This window comes from Apteryx mantelli, chromosome 1, assembly GCF_036417845.1.
Source record: "Apteryx mantelli isolate bAptMan1 chromosome 1, bAptMan1.hap1, whole genome shotgun sequence".
NCBI lineage: Eukaryota > Metazoa > Chordata > Aves > Apterygiformes > Apterygidae > Apteryx > Apteryx mantelli.
Window position 1 is genome coordinate 30,645,210 of NC_089978.1, and position 19,508 is coordinate 30,664,717.

A 19,508-nucleotide genomic window follows, 5' to 3' on the forward strand; every position below is an offset into this window, starting at 1 on the left:
AATAGAGGTCAAAAGCTTAAAGAGACTCAGAAGAGGATTAGAGTGTGAGTGATGAAGGCAACCACATTTATTAACCTGTATGCTTCAGGAGTTAACAACTAGGTAACTCTTTGGCTGAGATGGAATTTTACTATACTGATGTGTAGTTCTTGTAACAGAGGGTTTTAGACAGTCCTTTGAAGCATCTCATATTATTTCCCTTTGTGAATGGACTACTAAATTGAGAAATAATGTCTTATATTCTCGTGACTGAAATTAATTTTACTTCACAAAAAAAATGCAAAAGCAATAGGCTGAATTACACTCTGAGAAACATAAAGATATAAGAAACATATAACACCTTTATTTTGTCACAAATTTAATTTTCCTATAACTTAGTTTATTGTGTGTTAAAATACAAATAACCAGCTTATATGCTTTTTCATATTTCTTCATTAATTTAGCAGTGAATGTCATGATGCTTCTGCATCATGAGGAGTCTCAAGGTTGCTCTTTATCATTCAGTTTTTTATTGATGTGTTTTAGACCAAAAGTGTGTATGTGTATAAATAGGATTCTTTTCACATCCCAATGTTTTTACCAGCTTTTGGCCAACTATGCATGCATCGGTGCACTGCAACCATTTTCAGAAATGTTTTGATTTTCAGAGATGGTTAAAGCACTGGAAAACAGACCCTTTCTGCTTACAGTATGCAATTATGAAGGCTTTGTGGCTGATCTCCTGGTATGCACATAGATACTTGAGAATACTTGCTTGTGAAAATAATAATATACTTATCACTTTGGACAGTCTGGAAATCATGGTTTTCCTTATTTCTAGGTTATTGCTTATATTTTGCTTTTTAAAGGATTTCTAAGTCTGTCTCAAAGACTATGAACTATTCGTTACTTAGCTTAAAATATAATTCTTAAAGCAATTTAAATAACTTTGGAAATAGATTAGCAATACCAGTGGGGAGTTTTTATTTTTATAATCTAAGTGCCTCCTTTGTTTAGATCGTTAGAAAAGGTGAATATAGCCTGTGTGAGTTACACCATTTTGATGATATATTCCCTCAGTATCATCAATTGTTACTGATAATCTAGAAATTATAAGCAAGAAATTCTGAATGGAAATCAATTCTAAGAATTTTATTTCATTTAAAGAAGATTTTGAATGTTTTCTTAATTACTGTTTATAGCTACCAAAATCCAGAAGATTTAATCGTCATTATCAGTGAATTTTGACTTGTTTTGGTTTTTTTAAACCTATACGAATTCTCATCTGTTGTAGTTTGGGGAGAACTGTCTAGATTAAACTGGTGTGTCATTGTGTCTTGCTATAGTATACTTTTTTTTAATATCTGCAGTCTATCTAATAATTGATAAGTCATAATTGTATTTAGGCAAAGCTTGCTCCTGAGTAGAGATAGCTGGGAATATTTTTGACAAGGCTAAATATGCTAACTCCTCAAGACCACTTACTTTGGATTTAGAAGAACATCAGGATAAGGTTTTGGGTTTGATTTCCCCATAACCACAGTTTAATTCCCTAGATTATTGGTTATCCTGGGTTGAGCATTGCCTTCAAACTTACTGGGATGTTTTCTTGGGAAAAAATCCCGACGGGAAACTGAGACATATGAAAGGGCACAAGAGAATATAATCCAAGGATAGCTTCAGAACTCACTGTCTGGTACAGATTACCATTGTACAGATGATAAATCCAGAAAAAAGTACTAATTTAAAGTAATGCACAGAAAATAGATACTGCTCTGTTGAAACTGGAAGCAAAGTTCAAAGTACCTAATGTGTTGGAGTGAGCGGACTCTTCTCACAGTTCTCTTATTGAGAGAATTGTCATGCAAAATCATTAGTCCACTGATGACGCATCTTAACTAGCCTGTTAGACTAACCTATGCCAGTGTGTTTTATTGGACCAGCTAATATATTGGGATGGTGGGAGTTTTCAGGCAGACCTATCCTTCTTCATGTTTCAGTAATACTCTAGAAAAATTACTAAGTAAAAAAATAATTAAAAACTTTGAAGTAAATGGAATAAAAGGTGTCGTGAGAGTAGAGAGATTATGTCAAACTAACTTGTCATATGCTTTCTGAGCTGTTAGAAGGTTATTAGTAGAGTATCCCAAATCCAGCTTTGGGATTGTTGTTCCTTAATGCTGTGCTTTTTAGAATAGATGTGTATAAATTAAATTTTACAATCACATTGTGTGTTTAGTTTTTTAGTGGAAAGATATTGAAACGTTAAATGGGAAGAACTGTAAACTTGATAAACACCCTGATAATTTGGCTCCTGTCAGAATGCAACCTCTTAGGTTTTGGGAAAACCAACTAATGGATAGGTATAGTGATACAGGCTGATGTTGTGGTCTGAGTGGATCCATGTGGACAAAGCAAAACTAAAAAGAATTTTTCTGTTGTCTTCTCTTTTCCAGGTCCAATGTAAAAATAGCTGAAAAGTATGTCATTAGGCATTCTACTTTTGAACCCCTGCTGATCTCTGTGGGATCCTAATGGGGCTCAAAAGAGCCTAGGAAAGCTTCTTTGAAGCTTCCCTGGTAGATTTGCACTCAAGTTTCTTATGCTACTACTGTCTTACTGTGGCAGAAGTGGTCTCAATTTGTAGAGTGAACTTAGTCTGTAATAGGCACATACCAGTTGTAACCACTAGGATGAAATATCCAGATATCTTTTCCCAAGGTTCCACCTCTCTAGTGCTTTTTCTCCACCTCCTTGCCAATGAGGTTCTTAAAAGATTCCATTAAAAGCTGATTAGGCCCTTCAAAAAGCTGCCAACCTCTTGTTTATCACTCTGGGCAGTATTTTCTATGAGGAATGATGTTTTTAAATTACTTTTTTGTTTTAATTAACACTACTATAACTTCATAATCTTACAAAGCTGCTCTGCTCCGCTCCAGTCCTTACTAGAATTTACTGTATTTGATAGAAACAAAAGTTCTGTGCAAAGAAGCCTGAAATTATCTTTGCCATGATCTGTGTGTGTGTTGGAAGTGAAAACCCCATCAGACTCAAGTCTCAAATTAATGCCAAAATATTCCTGAACACGGTCCAGTTCAGGTCTGAGAACAGTGTGTTCAGGGCCCAATCAATACCCCTAATAATAAACAAGAATAAACAAGAAGTCACTCACTGCTGTAAATTTCAGTAAACTTTGGTACTAATCAGCACTGAATAAGTGCCTTTTCTGAATTACTGTTTCTTCATTGCTAGGAGAATATTCCTTTTAAACTTTCAAGACTATTTAGGCTGAACAACAACTGTTCTCTGAGGTTATTAGAATTAGTTCTCCATTAGTTCCCCGAATTCAGTGTGATATCTCTTGGAAAGCAAGCGTGGTGGAACTTTTTGTATCCAGAAGCATGCATTAAAAATTTTTTTTGATCTGTCCTACCAACAATATGTGGACATTTGCAGTATCTTGAATGTTTTCTAAATGTACAAAGTGTGCAAGCTAGACCAGGCTCAAAAGAGAGAGTGTTAAATTTCTTCTTTCTCTAGTGGCACATTCTTTAGGTAGAGATTCATTTCAAGGCGCCTCTGGAATGCTACTCTCAGAAGATGTCTGTTATGCTTTCCTTTTGGATTCTTTGGCCATCAGTCTCTGCCTCTTTAATCCATTCTCCCTCCCTCCCCCCCCCCAGGAAACTCATTTCATTTATTGTGCTATTAATGAATAGTTCTTATTCTGGAAGGTATGGAACATACTGCCTGTGGCTTGGGGGTCCATCTAAGGCTGCTTTCTTTCCTTATTGAGCTGGAGTCTTGAGAGGTCTGCAGAAGTGCATAGTGCCTTGCTTTACTGCGCCCAAATACCTTGAGTGAGACAGTCAGGCTAGTCACAAGGCAGGGCAATCTTAGCTCTCCCTTATCCTTCTGGAAAGAGATTATGCCTTGAGGTGTTCACATGCTCTGTATTCCTCAGGGTCTCCTTATTCCCACATGATCCAGCCAGATCTGTATTTGGCCTGGGGCAGGCAGGAGACAGAGGAAAGAGGGAAAAGGAGTGTTGTCAGGAGGAACTGAGGCCAGAAAGCTTGATTCTGGTAGGGGACCGGAGGCAGCTGGAAGCCAGTTTGGGATTACATTGAGAAGGAGAAGCTGCAACTACATTTGAGCTGAAGTGTTTGGGGAAAAAAATATGCTAGGTTGCATATTATAAAAAGATTTTACAAATGATACAGTGGCTATTTGCCTGTTACAAAGGAAGTCTAAAATATGTAATTCTCTGTTAAAAATAGCACAGACTTGTAGTCCATTTCAGGTACTTTACAACCTGACTCAGAAAGTCGTATTCTTTTTTCTGTGAACTTTATGAACTTTTATTCTTTCTTTTTTTAAACATCTGTGATTCACATTTCTCATGTTTGAGATAGGCCTACATTCCAGTTCTTGCAGTATTATCACAGCTTATATAGGTGTACTTAGGTTAGTTTGTGCCCAGTTAACTTGTGTACCGGTAACTGAAGGTACAGACTTGCTACTGATTGAGGCTGTCACATGTACGACTGTGGCTGCCCATTGTAGCTCTCACACCCAGTCACTCAGCATGACAGTGGCTATGCAGCCTTATCAAGAAGCCGTTTAGCTTCCTCCAACCATTGCAGCATAGCCCTGATATCCCAGAGCGATGCCCGCGCTAGGTTCTGGAGTGTTTATGGCAAGTCCTGCTCAAGGTGGCCTCAGTGGTGCCAAGCAACATGGCTGTTGTTTGGTACCTAATCTAACAAATATGGAGCTGGAGATTGTCTAGCTCTCTAGACTGTAAAACAGGCATAGTCCGAGTGGAAGGAAGAATTTAGTTTTACTTGGTTGTTATCGAATGGGATGATTATGCTGAAAGCTGCAAGCAAATATTACCTGAAAAATACTAGGTCTCCAGTGTCAGAAACTGAAGTCCTTCTCTGCCATATGTGGATTTGCTGTTAGCTGGTTGTATGTGCGTTACCAGATTGCATGTTGTTTGCTGTAAATGGAGTACAGAAAAAAGCAGATCATCTTGTTCCTTAGGTTGAACTCCCACCTCCAGATCTTGGCCCAAGCTCTGCACTAAATCAAACACTTAACTTGCTGCGGGAGGTTCTGGCATCTCACGACTCATCTGTTGTTCCTTTGGATGCCCGTCAAGCCGACTTTGTGCAGGTATAAGGATGTTTGACAGCTTAAAAAAAAAAAAAAGTTAGTCTTGATACACAAAAGACGGGTAAAACATGAATCTTTTTTGTCTGCTGTCATTTTGGAGACTTTTCCCAAACCCCAATTTTTAACACGAATAAGATGGTGACTAACAAATTGGATAATTACAGTACAGTATGGAGTGCCAGTCTAACACAGTATCTAAATTCTATTGTCCAATTACTACTCCATTAAGTAAATACTCCCTCAAGATTGCACAATTGCCAGTTATCTAATGTGGGTTACTCTTCTTCCTGCTAGGTTAGAATCTCTTCTTCTCAGGTTTTTGCACTTTACCCATCACTATGGTAGCTGATCACCTGCTGACAAATCCAGTAGAAAACTGCTTTCACAGTTGGAAATTCTCATTTCTCTTTATTCTGCTTTGGGGAATAAATGCGTGATAGAGACTGAATGAGCTTAGAAGTCTAATATGACATTTCTCCTCCTTCCCCTCCCCTTCCTCTTTTCTGTGTGTTTTCCATTTTAGGTTCTGTCTTGTGTGCTAGATCCATTATTACAGATGTGTACTATGTCTGCTAGTAATTTAGGCACAGCTGATATGGCAACCTTCATGGTAAATTCACTTTATATGATGAAGACTACTTTGGCTCTCTTTGAGTTCACTGACAAACGTCTAGAAATGTTACAGTTTCAGGTAAGCATTAACAGCCCAAATAGAAAATGAACTTCTTCCTGATTTTGCAGACTGTAAGCTGTGAAGTGAGCATACTTATAATGTTCATTTTGCTTCAAGACTAAATCAAGAAAACGTTAGGATAAGAGGTGTTCTTACCTGGTATCGGTTGCAATCTCTGTTATCAGAGCTGATGGGGTACAACATGTTTTATACTTCTATGTCTTTAAACAGTAAAAAAGAACTGATTAGAAGATGGGGTGTTTTTTGTTTTTAGTTGCAGATAAACGCAAATCAGTGAAAATTTCTATTATCCTAATCATTCTAATACTCGTCCACAGATGAAGCAAATGAAAGTCGAAAGCTCTTAACAGTCAGATAACTGACTGTACTCCATCATAAGAGGGTGTTAATATTAGAATATAGCATAAATTAACTTACTATTTCAGCACTTCCTTCTTCCCTTCCCTTCTCATTTGTTTATTGGTTTCACTTAACATACCAGGATAATAATTCATATTTGGTACTATTTTGAAATTGAAACATAGTTTATAAACCATTGACTTGGGAAGACTTAAGCACTGCCCATTTATAGGTTTGCTACATGAACATTTCTGTAATACATCTCAGGAGAGCTTTTGAGGTTGGGGGACATGGAATAAGGTCACAATTCTTATTTGAAGGTGACAAATAAAGATCTGCCATGAGCTGTCTTTTACCATCTACTCCTAATTAGAATTTCTAGCACCGGTTAGCTCTGCCACAGAAAAGAGCCCCCACCAACTGTCTCTAGGGGATCTCAAATCTCCACTATCACAGCTTTTTTCCCACAGTAAATGTTGCAATTTATTTATTCTTCAAATAAGCAGTAGAATTGAAGATTGTACATTTTAACGCCATTTGCTTTCTTCAGCCATTATGCAAATACAGGAATAGACTGAAAAAAATCTTAAGATTATACATAAGTAGGTTATTAAAGTGGAGTTAAAATAGTTTACTTAATAAGAACAACATTCTTCATAGAAAAAAACTCGGGAAGGCATTTTAAATTAAAAAAAGAAAGGTGGATTTGTCTAAAGAATTTCAGGAAGTAAGAATGTGAACTCTTTAAAATATCAGATACACAACTCTTGCTAGAATTTGATAAATTATAAATTTTTTCTTTTGCTTGAGATAGAGAAATAAAACAAATGTGGGATAGTTACTTATAAAAATGAAGTAATAATGTATATATTCCCAAATCTTTTTGAGAATACTCAAGATTGTTGCAGCTGTGACTGGATTTACTGATTTCTCTGCAAACTGAAAGTTACACTAAGAATGTAAAATATATTTATGAATATGATTAGAGATGTTTTCTTTTATAAAAGACATTTTTGTAGGAAGAGAATTAAAGCAAAATTGATAGCTATAATCTAATTTTCTATTTTGGTAGGTCCTTTCAGTTGAAGGTTTTCTTCAAATACATGGTTATCAGTATTGAATCATGGTTTAGTTTCAGTTTTATTTTCATCATGAAAGACTGTTTTTTGTTGTTTATGACAAAACTGCCATGTTGCTTTCAATATTTTCAGTAAGGTTTGGTTGATTTTTTATTTTTTTATCATGTATTTTCAATGAATAAATGAACAAAATAGCAACGTATCAAGGAACAAAGTACCACAAAGAAAATGATATGGCAATTTATAAGATTAGAGCTTTGTTATCCTTAATTTTTAGGGCTGTTGATTTTACAAATGCAAAATTTAGGCTCTTCTATTAGCCACACATGATAAGTGTTAACTTTTTTTGGGGGGGGGGGAGGGACTTCTTATAATTTAAAATATATAAATGAATGATTAAAATAATTACGCTGTATGTATTTGTGATATTTCCTTGTTTGGTTATCATTCTCCTTCCTATTTTTTGTTTCTAAGATGACAGTTAAACCTTTTCTTTAACCCTATAAATTGTTCTTTTTAACATTTACATGCACATTTTATAAATGTCTTATGCTTAAAATTTCAGATTGAAGCTCATTTAGATACACTCATAAATGAACAAGCTTCCTATGTGTTAACTAGAGCTGGTCTAAGTTACATATATAACACTGTGCAGCAACATAAACTGGAACAGGTAAGCTGATATAATTTATATGTTCAGGAGGCACTGCATACATGCCAACTGTACCAATTTTGGCAGCAATGTTTTTGAAAAATAAGTTTCCTGTGAAAGCAAAAACTCAGTAATATCTGTTTTTTTTTTTTTTCATATGGACTACTAGCCAAAGGCACCTTGCAAGTACAGATTTCCCCTACATTGTACATACAGCAAGCCAAGCAGGTTTGGAATACGTCAGTCCTGTGCAGCTGATCTGAGTACCCTCAGCAGGCTCTGCATTCTCAGAATCACTGTATAGCTGGTTAATATGTCTCAAAACGTGTCCAAGTAAAGTTGGCTCTAAAACCCAAGTAGTCAATATGTATACCACCTCCATGACATTTAGAACATATTGGACCTACTGTGCATACAGCATTCAGATTTTTTTCATCACGTGTGTTAACACCATGCACCAAATAGATTACATGGATGCATTAGACAACTACTGCCTTGTTTTTCTCCTGTGAAAAATTGGCAGATTAATATTAATGAGAATTATAATATCTTTTTTTGTGTGTTTATTCATTGCTCTGGCTGTTCTAGCACCAAGACAATGAGATTATGAAAGTGACAACATAAGATTTTTTAGAATGAGCTGAAAACTGGAATTCAGAGCTCCTGCTCTTTTATTTTTATGAACCACAGCTCTTAGGATAAGTGTAAATACACCCCATATTCTTCCCTTCGCCTATGCCGATGTCCTTTCGTGATCATAAAGTTAGTTCTGACTAAAGTGAAGAAATACATTTCTGGAGAAAACAGCACTGTGTTGGGAGAGCTTCATGTTTTTTCTTCAGCCAACATTTTTGCATAAATTGCTCAAACTCAACAGAGATTTTTAAAGAGAAACATTTTAAATGTACTAGTTATCTGATTACAAATTCCACTTGGTTTCCTAGTCATGAGTCTATCTCCTATTCTAAAATAAATTTCAGATTCTGCTGTAGACCAGGGCTGATTCTATTAAACAATCTGCAAGGTGGATAGACTTTCTGGTAGTATTTTCATTCAAATCTGTCAAGCTGGCTGACTGCTGGGACAAGGTTGTTGCAGGATTTACTGCGGGGTTAAACAGCATGTATGCATTCTAATGCCATGTAAGCAAAGAAATTTTGTTTGCAAGTAGACTTCATTTCTGCAGGGTCCAGGAGCAGATGACTTAGAAGGAAGTTGCCCTCTGTAATTCCACAGTACTAAAGGGATGTGGACAACTTTGCAGTTCAGTTATTGTCCCAGACCTTGTGGAAGAGTTTTTTTCCTGACCTTGTCAGTTAATGGTAAAGAAGAAAGAAAAGGGTCTGAAAGGACACATGAAGAACTCAGTATTGGCTATTTTTAATTGAAGAAAGTAATGAAATACAAACGAACTGTTACAGCATTCCAGTATTGGTGTGGTGATTGAGCTTCTAAACATGTAAAATCCTGGTGGTTTCCTAAATAAGTAACAATTAGTACTGGACATACTGTAGGATTATTTCTTATCTTTTTCCATATTTTAATAAGATTTTTTTTTTCCTTCAACTGCTAATTCTTAGGGTCCTCTTTCAAATTTGCCAAGTCTAGATTCAGTGTCCTTGAAGGCTGCAATGGTAAGCATTTTTCAATTTCATATTGTGGTGTTACTGCTGTGACAAGGGAAAGAATACTATTAATTGTATGAAACAGTGGATACTCATCTAAATTCTTTAGCTCAAGTCATTGGGTAACACAACTAACTAACCAATCATCCTCTTCAATAATAGCTAAATTACGTGTCTGGGAATACTTTCTTCATTTATAGTAATTTGACTGCTTCAAGTAATAAATGCATATACATATATTTATAAATTATTTATGAACTGATAGTAATAGAATATTAGTTTCTAAGCCTTGAGAAACAGAACTTTACTTACAAGAATGTTATTCTGTGAGTCATCATAAATTGCTAACAGCAAATGCTTAGCTCTAATTAGTTTTAATCCCCCAAATTTTTTTTTGCCTGAATGCGTTGAAATATAGGTCTGCTATCATTTATAATTTTAGTCCTAAGGCATTCACTTTATGCAAATAGTTCAGCTAAACTTAGGAGATAAGTGCTGGGCATATGCAACAGTTTTTGGTTTTGGTTTTGTTTTTTTTTGTTTTTTTTTTGGTTGAAAGCTACAATATATTTTAAAACAAATTATCAGCTAATGTTTTTTTCTTAGTGTGTACAAGGCTAATTTCCATAGAGATAGTGATCTCACAGTTCCGTAGCCAACAGTATATGAACTTCCACTCTTCTTGTTAGCCAAGTTCAGCTTTATTCTGAATGCTTAACTGTAACTCTTTCTGCATGCACACACACTCACAAAAAGAGAGTTCTAGTCTAAATCTTTAGATTGTCTAGTAAAAATCTTTAGATCACACAGTGGCTTGAATTTTGGGGAGGAGAAGGCTGTTTCTTTTTTAATTACTAAATAGGTCTCTACTTCTCATGGCCTTGTAGACCAACCAGGAGTTTAAAGACCACAGCTTGGGCACCGCCCCTCTAAATTACATATATGTAACTCAGTTGTCTATAGCCATACATAATAATTTTACCTGAGTAGTTATGTAAGAATCAAACTCTCTTATTTTCCTCATAGCTTTGTTTAATGTGTACTTGTGTGAACACACTTTAACCAGGATGGAACCCAGTATGCCAAAATTAAACCCATGTAAATTCTAAGTGTCAGTCTAGTCTGTCTTCTTCCTAGGGCTCTAACCATGTAAAGAATTTACAGTCAAATTCACTGCCTTACAACTTAACCTGAAAAGTTTTCTCGGTCCCTGACTTTTAAATTGCTCATGTGTGCTCAGAAATGGTGTTCTAGTAAAGTCTTTACTTTTCTATCAGCTAAAGCTCTGCTACATTCCAAATGTGGGCAGATAACCCTGAAAAGCTAAGTCATGAGAACGATTACTGACTTAACTGGTGATTTGTGCCTACTTCCTGCACATCTGAATGATAGTTGGACTTGGATTTTAGGTTTTACCAGCTTGAAAAGATTTGCCCAGTGAAGCAGAGCAGAAGGGTATCCTGCATGATGGCATTTGCCATCTTGCATGTCTCTTATTGAAACTAAGTTGGGTAATAAGGAATACAGGAACTACAGGTCCAGGAGGAGACCCAAGCTGGAAGGAGTCCAGTTCTATCACCAAGCTGGGAATGGATCAGCAGTGAACTGCTGGAGTCATTGAACCATTGAATAAATTAGGTTGGAAGGCTCAAAGTAGGCTCGCTAAGATGTTAGTTTCCTAGGGCCTTGTCTTGTTGAGTATTTCCAAGGTTGGTGATTCCACAGATTTTCTGGGTAATATATTCAGTGTTTAACAAAGCTCTTGGTGAGAATTTTTCCTTTAAAATCTAATCAGAATTTTCCTTAGTGTAACTTCTGTCAGTTGTTCCTCATGTTTTCACTATGCACCTCTGGGAAGCATCTGACTCCATCTTCTCTATAATCACCTAGTAGATAGTAGAAGATAGTAGTGACATTCCTCCGTTGTGTTTTCTTCTCCAAAACTACTAGAATCAAATCACTGCAGTATTTTATACTACGTTATATGGGGGGGGAGGAGGAAGCCTAGGAATAATCCAAGGAGCCTCAACTAGGTCCCATGGTCTTGTTCTTCCCAACTTAAGTCCTCACTGGATTATTAAGCAGTGCCCCCTGTGCTCTCAGTAAGTAGTAATGTCTAATTTGGGCAGGCTGAGTTGCTATCTGGAGGCTAATGTGTTCCCTTTGCACTGAATAGACCAGGTCTGATTTTCAGGGGGTGCAAACATATATCCACCAGCTGCACGGAAAACTTAGCTAGTTACGAACACTGAATTGTCATTATTTATGCCCTCCACATGTACTCCTCAGGATCAGAAACTTAAGATTTTGGTGACTTCAACACTTAAGTCAGACATCTGGTTTGGACTATTAAGTTCTGCCTTAAATATTTTATATTGTGTTAGGTTCTTAAATAAATAAAAACAGCAAATTCCATCAAATAAGAAGGTGCGATTTTAATGTAATCGCTTTTCAGAGATCTGTATTTTTTTATCTGTCTTCATATACCAGCAAGTTTTTAGTATGCTGATCTCATATTCTCTTTTTTTCCCGCCCATAGGCTCAGTTTGATCGCTATCTGTCTGATCCAGATAGTCTATTAATGTCCCAGCTGAATTTCCTTCTGAGTGCCACTGTGAAGTAAGTATCTTAACTCTGAGTTTCTATTGTGCTTGTATAATAATCAGAAAGATGAATTTGATTAGGTTTTAGTGGATCATGATAGAGAATTCAAGTTATCAGCTGTAATCACATTTGCAATGTCCTTCAGGTCACAATTCAGTTTGTTTTGCCTCTCCTCTTCTTGAACAAGCAGTTAGGAATATGTAATTCTGTAACTTTCTGAAGCTGTTACTCCTGGTTTAATTGGCAATATCAAAATAAATTACATTCATCTCTTCTGAACATGTTCTATTGTGTTGGCATTGTTTTTTGTTAACTTAGTTGTAAATTGTTTTAGAACTATTTTATAAGCCTTCCAAAGAAAGATGAAATATGTAATTCTCCACTCAAATTTTCTTTTATCCCCACTGCTGCATCAAGTCTAGAATTTTTCAACTTTGTTGTCTTCTACTGTAGAATGTTGACATTCTTGTCTCATCAATTATTGTGCTGAGATTACTTTACTTTTCACATAATATGGTTTTTTTTCTACTTTGAAGTGTGGAAGTGAGGACTTTGTTATGTATCACTTCTCTTGTTTTATGAATATATTCTAAAATGCAACAAATAAGGGCCAACTGAACCCTAAGGCTAGGGAAGATGCCAAAAATTTCTTTCCAATTAAATATGAACCATATGAAGTAATTTTGTAGTACTTAAATTCAGAAAATTATATGCTGCACTGATCAAAAAGTTTTCTTGACATTATTTTTCATGCTTTTGTGAAGAATACAAGTTACATAACATATGAAAAATTGTGACTGGTACATCATATTTTTGACATAATGTTTGGAGTCTCATTATTACTATCTGTCCTGCAGTGTCATAAGAAAGCACTTTTTCACTGTGAGGGTGGTTGAACACTGGAACAGGTTGCACGATGTATGCATCTCTTACCTCTCTGTGATTCAGATACAACTTCTAGACTCTGTTTTCAGTTAACTATTTGGTCTTGGCACAAATACATTGTTTTAATCTGCTTGAGTAAAAATTTTTGAAGTACGTAGGCGTGGCCTGAATAAAAGGACAGACATTGTCTGTGTGGGGGATTGGAAGTCCAAACACCAATTTCTGTTTTCAATACTGTCAGTCCATGGAGCAGTATTAGATAAACCAGTTAAGCTTGCTTTTCAGAAGTGCTGAGCACTTGCAACTTCTAGCATAGTTGCGTGGTCTGCCTATAATGATAGTCTGAAAATGAAATCATTAAACACTCTGCTATCTGGAGAAAGAAGATTGTTACCCAAGCAACTTTCTGAAGGTCTTTTCAGATGTGTGGTAATTACATAAGTTATTATTTGTTGGCCTAGGCTACCAAATGCCTGAGTTCATATATAGTTCACTGAAGTCCTCAGGAACCAAATGAATAATGATCAAAATGTTCATTATTTGACCCTATTTTTATCATTTTAAGGTACTAAGCTTTTTTTTCACTTAAAGGTTTTTTATTCACATTAGTTGTCCTCATTATATTGTCTTGACTCGTTGAACTGGACAGTTAGAATTTGTCACCAACTTGCTTGTAGAACTCCAGATTTTTTTTTTTTTGGTTGAAGTTTCAAACTTGTCTATATTGGAAAAAATACAAGCCCAAGGACCTGTTAATAATCTTAGCATAGAAATATAAATGCTAGCATTAAGCTGATCCATAAACCAGTATCACTTTTTAATATGTTACTGTAGATCCATAACACCAGCATATTTCAACTTGGGTTTTCCTCGTCCACAAACAATTTCGTGCCATAAGACCAGTGCTTCCTTAGCCTTGAGTCTATCACTGAAGAAATGACTGTTGCGTTACGAGATATTGTTTCTTCTCAGCTGTTTGTTGGATCTCTCTGCTGTTACTGTTCCCACAGCTCAGCCAGCAGAACTAACTCTGTTGTATGAGAGTTACTCTTCTACTCCAGTACATATCAACCAGATGAGATTAAAGAATAATGTAAATGAAGCATTTGAAATTCTGCTTCTAAGTGTCAAGCTATTAAACCTGATTTTTAACTCTTGGTCTTTTTCTTAATGTAGGTCTATTTAAAAATCATAGTAACAGTAAATGTATTTTGAAAGCCTCAATTTTTCACTGCTAACACAGAAGCAATTTTTTAGAGGTAGACTTTATGCTACCATAAAGACTCAGGCAAACAGTGAAATTACTTAGGCTTAATAATTTCTTTCTGTCAGATGAACCAAGATAAACTGGTTATGTATGCACTCATAGCCTCATCCCATTTATGAGGTTTTTAAACCTCTCTTACTGCAGTTTAAGCTGAATTCATGTTATCTTGCAACAGTAGGGAGCCAGGAGGTGAGTGGGGAGCCTATATGAGGAAAATTACCATAGCCACTACAGCTCAGCTGACACACAGTAATTTATTAACCTGCTGTAACTCAATGCTATAGGTCAGCTTCTACACAGAATTAAAAATAAAAACTCTGCTAATCCCTTAGGCATCAAATGTGTAGCTTTAAACACAAGGAATCCTGCTGAAGTCAAGATACATATTTACTTAGGTGCATATGTGTGGAATCAGTCTATTTTCTTTTTACCTGTAGTAAATATGCAAAATTCAGTAATTTTCCAAAATTCATGGAAAACATTTGACAAGTACTATAATTTTAATCTCTTGTTATAGTGGTTCAGATTTTCAAGTTAGTTTTACAGAGGTTTGGTGTCATTTTTGAAGACTTGTCCTCTAAATCACGTAGTTGTGATCCACTCTCCAGCTATTGAGCTGGAAGCAACCAGTTCTTTGATTCTTAAAATCAGACCATGTGCTTCTGGTAAGGGACTAGTGTATTTTTTACACAGTGAAAACTCACTGGTAATATAATACAAACTTTATGACCATGAAGAACATTCCCTCCAATATTTGCTAGTGCATGCTGTTGTCTTTCAAATTCCTTTGCTCATTTAAAAAATTTTAAGCTATTTATATATGTGGTTGTTGGTCTCGTAAAGCTCTTTTCATTTGTGTTGGATCACAGAAACTGAATGCTGAAATTACTTACTATTTTTAGAAAGTGCTGCAGTTTGTGTTAGTGATAAATTGTATCATGTTGTTATGGCAACTGAAATCCTAATGTGGTGATTAATGACACTGATATTTGATGGAAAGACTCGGTTGATGCTGTTCAGCTCTCTGGAACATTTTAATAAACTTTTTCTTTCAGTATAGTAGTCTGTGTAATACAGTTAGTAAGCTTTATACAAATTCCATTGTGCAATGTTTTCCTAAAACATTTTCATGTTACACAGCTTAGTGATTCGAGATTGTGTTGAGGCAGTTGTTTACCTGAAAACCTTGAATGTATTTCCCATATAACAGTGTTTCTAGATTTGCTATTATAAGGCCAGTCTATCTGCAAGTATTCTAAATAATCTAGAAATACAGCCACTTGATCATGTTTATCCAAAGGCTGGATACTTGGCATTGGAATAAAATGTAATTTTTGTCTCTTAATCTTCTTTATCATGTTTTCCATTTCTTAATATTCCTGAAAACACAAAGTTCTACACACTTGGTATTTGAGATTGCATTAACTTGTCAATTCCCACTCACTATGCCCAAGAGCTGACAAATTCAGCACTGATTTTAGTGGATGCAATTTTGGTGATTTTGTTTCTTTGCTGCATATTAGAGCAGTGCTGAATTGGAATTTGTGATACCTCAGTTTCTCCTGATGGTCCATTTGCACAGGTTTGACTATATAACAGTTGTAACTACTGCTTCTGATAGATAAAAATGCATGTGCAACTGTAAATATATTGCCATGGTGATTAAAGCAAACTGATTCAACAAAGTAAAATAAAAATATTAGTTTGTCTTCAAAAAATAATAAACTTTTCTGTGAACATTAGCATCAGATCTCTGTACATTGTTACTCATTTTGATCCATAAGAATAACAGGATACAGACTTTATAGCATTGTTTGTCAAAGACCATAGTAACTTTTAAATCTTTGACCGCTATCACCTTCAGCTTTTCCTGTTCCTTGACAGACTATGGAATCAGGTGGTGTCAAGATAATATGAATATAATACATTTGCTGGTAGATTAAAAAATATATATATTTACAGAGGACAGCCAGCAGCCCCAGGAGGTAGAGACAGACCAGTAAGATTATCATTCTATTAAACAGTGCAGGAGAGTACAGGTGAAAAAATACTGTATGCAAATTAAATGTAGTTCTTTTTCCATCCTTTGCCATTTTTTCATGATGGCAGAAATAAAGAATGTAATTTCTTGGTTATCGAGATCATATATGTGAGTTTATGTATGTACAATACAAAGAGAGGGAAGAGCTTTCTTTTATAATAAAACTTTAAGCTGTTTTCACAGTTGAAGTATAAGGACTTTTTAATAACTGACAGTTACTTACAGTGTCACTGTCAGTGACAGTGACATTTTTCCATTTTTTTGCATTTTTATTTTATATTTAATTTCTTGCGTGTAGTGTAGTTATACTCCCTACAATTTGCAATTTCTTTTTTGTTTTGTTTTTTAGAGAGCAGATAATGAAACAGTCAACAGAACTGGTCTGCAGAGCTTACGGTGAATTATATGCAGCTGTGATGAACCCCTCAAATGAATATAAGGATCCAGAAACCATACTACACAGAACTCCTCATCAAGTTCAGACACTCCTTTCATAGTCTTGCTTCCCCCAGAATTATCTGAATCCATAATACTATATTTGTTCAGTGTTTGCATTATGGTATTTTTCTGTATTGAGTTTTGAGTTATAATAACTATATGGTTAAAATATGTAGGAATGCAGTTTTGCTTAATCTGCTTGACAGAAGTCTAGTCTTTCCTGTGTCTTTGAATACTTTCTATAGGCCAGAAAATAGAGTATAGATTAAAAATTATTTTAATGCATTCCTCTAATGGACATGGACCTTGACAGTATGCAATCTCTTTGAAAAAGGGAGTAAAGGAGAAAGAAGCTTTTGCCTTGCTGTACATAATCCTTTCAACTAGGGGTTGAAACAGTATTTCTTATAAACCTCATCATTATTTTTATTTGCTCCTTTCCCTGTTCTTTCATTCTGTTGTTCTCAGCCTTTCATCAATAAACACTGATACTGTATAATTTTAATACAACTGATGTTCTTTTGAATGTCTTGAGTTATGTCAGTTTTACAGCCCATAAATCATTTTAGAATATTTGATGCCATTTCTGAAATCCTATTGATTAAATCTTGGAGGCAAAATTTGTGTGCTTTTTGTGGGTTTTTTGATCCATTATCTATGTTGCTAGTTCTGATACTTTCTGTAAGAAAAAGAAATATTTGAACTACATGCATGTACATAATCTGGAACTTAATGTTTTAAGTAATATTTTTATAATTTTGCTTTACTGGGAAGGATTTTGTTTTAGCGCAGTTCCTCTGCAGGAATCCTTGTATCAATTGAAACTTGCAGATAGAACTCTTAAGGTTGAGTCCAATAACAGTGTAGGTTTGGAAGGTGATTTGCACAGAAGTATGGCCATTCCTCCTTCACACGTACATGTTCTTTTTTCTGTTTTGTTTTGTAAATACGGAAAAAGTTCAATTGCTTTAGCACAAGCATTTATTCAATTAATAACATACTAAGAGATTTCCGTGGTTTACATGTCCACAATGGTGCTCCTAAAAATTACAATTAGGCGCAACTGTGGCGGCCTTAAGTTGTTCTGGGGACTGTGTGGGAGAGCCAGGGTATATAGTTGTGCCTGGCTGATGTGTAGTGAGCTACGAGTGAAGGTTTTGTTTCTTCCCTCCTTCAGTACAAAGTTGAAAATGCTCTGTCTAGAAACTATACATATATAGAGAGTTGTAATTCAGGGATCTTTCCTTCTAGTAAAAGAGTAAAATATATAATAAGTAGGACACCTGTTGTCTGTCACTCCTCGTGATATTTTTGTACATTTCTTAAAAGAAATGTAGTCTTCTTTCAGGGAAGTCTTTTAACCCAGAAGACTTCAGGGTTAAAAAAAAAGTTAGTATAAGGAGTTTGGTTTTGTTTGTTTGTTTTTAAAGGAGAATTTAGGAGAACTCTTTCCTTGGGAGAAATTAACTTTTTTTTTCTCTCTGAGTTGTTGTATGGGTATCACACTGTGAGTTATTTCAGTTGCTAGAATTTACACTCATATTAGCTGTTGCATAATTATGTATGTTAAGGGAGGAGATGAGCAGTCATTCATATTGAATCAGTTATATTTAAATTTAAGATGGAAGTTTTTGTTAAAGATAATATTCCCGATATAAAGTATATACTTAGTTGTAGCCAAATCTGCAGTTTAGTGAATGTTTGCAAAAGAGCAAGGTGTAGAGAAAAGCAGCAACAATACATTTTCATCTCTTGGAAAACTCATTACACAAGTCATATCCAGTGTGCTCAGAAATCAGCTTTGGTAGTAATACCACTCTAAAGCAGTATCTCCCTTTTTAATGGGCATAATTTGTTGGTATAATATAAATAAGATTTGAAAGTTTAAGTGTCTCTGGAGTTCTTGGATCAGACAAATTCTTTTATAAATTGGAATATTATGTTTGGAGTTACTCCATTTAGAAACTCCAAATCTATTAGACAAAAAAATTCAGGAAGCTTAGAAGAGCTCCAGTGGAAAATTATGCTCTCTTAGTAGGTAAGGCTCTTTAAATGATTTAGACTTTGCATTATTGTAGTGTATATTCAGAAGGCTATTTTTTGTTGTTTAATAATGTTGATATTGCTTAATATGCTTACAATTATTATCTAATATGTGAAAATTACATCACTTGTGAAAGGGTTATAGATTAGCTTATTGTTAACATACTCAGAGAACTATTTCCTCAAATTACAAATGAACCTGTCTCCAATAATCAGTCAGTAGTTTGCATGACAATTCATAAAAAATTGTTTCCTGTCTTTAAGTCCATTTAGAGACTTATCCATGACTTTATCTTCTCCTCTTATTAATAATACAAAAACTATAAAAGTTGTAACTTATAAAAATTAGAATCAATCACTAATTTTGGTCTGTGCAATGGAAGTAAATGACAAAAGGTCACGGATGACAAAATATGTCAATAAAAGCTTTTGATTTGCTGACTTCTGTCTTCCATGTTGTTATTTCCTATGCCTGCCTTCCTATGAGGAAGAAGGAAACAGCGATGAGATTTTTGACTTGCCATTTCTAGTTTGGCATTTCTGACATCTTTATTTTATAAATATCCTGGATTTCCACACCAGGAAGAATGAAGCTGCAGTCCTCAAATTGCTCGGTTTGATGGATGACCCATAAATGCTGTAGCAGATGGAATCATTCCGGGCATCAGTGCTGGGTCCATA

The 19,508-nt window shown here is 35.3% G+C and overlaps 1 protein-coding gene across 1 annotated transcript in view; it reads left to right on the plus strand.

Annotated features, from left to right (window-relative positions):
- COG6 (component of oligomeric golgi complex 6) overlaps positions 1-19,268 on the plus strand; it is a 58,291-nt gene extending 39,023 nt beyond the window's left edge. The window contains exons 14-19 of the mRNA XM_067291558.1: positions 5,029-5,160; positions 5,684-5,851; positions 7,838-7,945; positions 9,505-9,558; positions 12,089-12,168; positions 16,696-19,268. Of these exons, the coding sequence (XP_067147659.1) occupies positions 5,029-5,160; positions 5,684-5,851; positions 7,838-7,945; positions 9,505-9,558; positions 12,089-12,168; positions 16,696-16,843 (690 nt within the window). The 3' untranslated portion in view covers positions 16,844-19,268. The remainder of the gene's footprint in view (positions 1-5,028; positions 5,161-5,683; positions 5,852-7,837; positions 7,946-9,504; positions 9,559-12,088; positions 12,169-16,695) is intronic.
- The last annotated feature ends 240 nt before the right edge of the window (positions 19,269-19,508 follow it).